The sequence below is a fragment of the Pelodiscus sinensis genome, chromosome 1 (genome assembly GCF_052426305.1).
Source record: "Pelodiscus sinensis isolate ZL-2025 chromosome 1, ASM5242630v1, whole genome shotgun sequence".
In the NCBI taxonomy this organism is placed as follows: Eukaryota; Metazoa; Chordata; order Testudines; family Trionychidae; genus Pelodiscus; species Pelodiscus sinensis.
The window spans coordinates 359312617-359314101 of NC_143052.1; the positions used below are offsets into that span (position 1 = coordinate 359312617).

General features: G+C 54.0%; 1 protein-coding gene across 1 annotated transcript; it reads right to left on the minus strand.

Moving 5' to 3' along the window:
• Positions 1-537: 537 nt before the first annotated feature.
• Positions 538-1485, minus strand: LOC149526142 (olfactory receptor 52E4-like). Its single transcript, XM_089777463.1, has one exon. It carries the CDS (start codon positions 1483-1485, stop codon positions 538-540), a length of 948 nt encoding a protein of 315 aa, XP_089633589.1.

Below are 1485 nucleotides of genomic sequence, written 5' to 3' on the forward strand. Positions count from 1 at the left end.
CCAGCTGGGGAGAGCAAGAGGGAACTGAATGTTAAATAAATGAGCCACACCAAGGTCTCCTCCCTCTGTGGGGCCCACCAGCCGTAAGATGTGCAGGCTCAGACACCTGCCTCACAACATGCTCCCAACCCTCAGCTGCTTCTCTACGTCTTCCCAGCGTCCTGCATTGCTCCTGTCTGTCCTGTCGGCCCTACTGCTGTGTCTTCCCTTCCCTCTGAGCGTGATGGGGGAGGGGAGGAGTGCGAAACCGTGGTCCTGCGGCAGTAGGCAGGGAAGGGGCAGGGCCGTGAGGGAGAAGCAGGATAGTTGGCTGGGCTGCCTGTATCCAGACACCTGCAATGAGCAAGGTGCTGGCCTGATGTATCCAAGAGCTGTGCCCAGACCCATCCCCCAGGGCTCACTCTGAAGCCGAGCAGTGAGGGCAGCAACAGGGATTAATGTCTCTGTGACTGCTCAGGAGCTGAATCTGGGAAGAGTTATGTAAGCAGCTGTCCCGACGCAGAGATCCCTGCGAGGGCCGGAGCCCCAGGAGCAATATTAGGAGCCTTTACGGGTAACTAGCCCGAGCAGCCTGTCCTGGATCTGTTTGGTTCTTACCCCATAGATGAAGGGGTTTAGCATGGGGGGCAGCAGGAAATGCACAATGGTCATGAGAACATTGACATATCGAGGCACATTCTGGACATAACGGAATATGAGGGATGAGAGCAGAGCTGGGACGTAAAAGAGAACAATGGTGCAGACGTGGGAGCCGCAAGTCCCGAAAGTCTTGAGCCGAGCGTCCTTTGTGGGGAGGCGGAAGATGGCCCTGAGGATCTGGCCATAGGACACAGCAATAAAAAACACATCCACGCCATGCACCCAGATTAGCATAACCAGCCCATAGTGACTACTGATGCGGGTGTCACCACAAGCCAGATTCACCACATTCATGTGCCCACACTGCACAGAAGGGATAATGTTGGTTCTGCAATACGGCCACTGCCTCGCCACAAGGACCATTGGTAAGACAAGTACGATGCCACGCAGGACGGCAGCCAGGGCGCTATTGGCCAAAACAGGGTTTGTCATGATGGCGGAATATCTCAGGGGATGGCAGATGGCCACGTACCGATCAAAAGCCATGGCCACGAAGATCCCAGACTGCATCATGTAGAAACCATGAATGAAGAACATCTGGATGAAGCAGGAATTGAAATCAATCTCCACAGAATTGAAAATAAAGATCGCCAGCATTTTGGGCAGCATAGACGTAGACAGGACCAGATCGATGATGGCCAGCATGCAGAGGAAATAGTACATGGGCTCATGGAGGCTCCGCTCCATCTTCACAATGAACACGATGGCGAAGTTCCCCAAGAGGGCAATGATGTACACGGTGCAGAAGGGGATGGAGATCCAAATATGGGCCATTTCCAGGCCACGGATGCCCAGCAGGATGAAGGTGGAGGGGTTGGTAAAGACAGTTGTGTTGGAATGAGACAT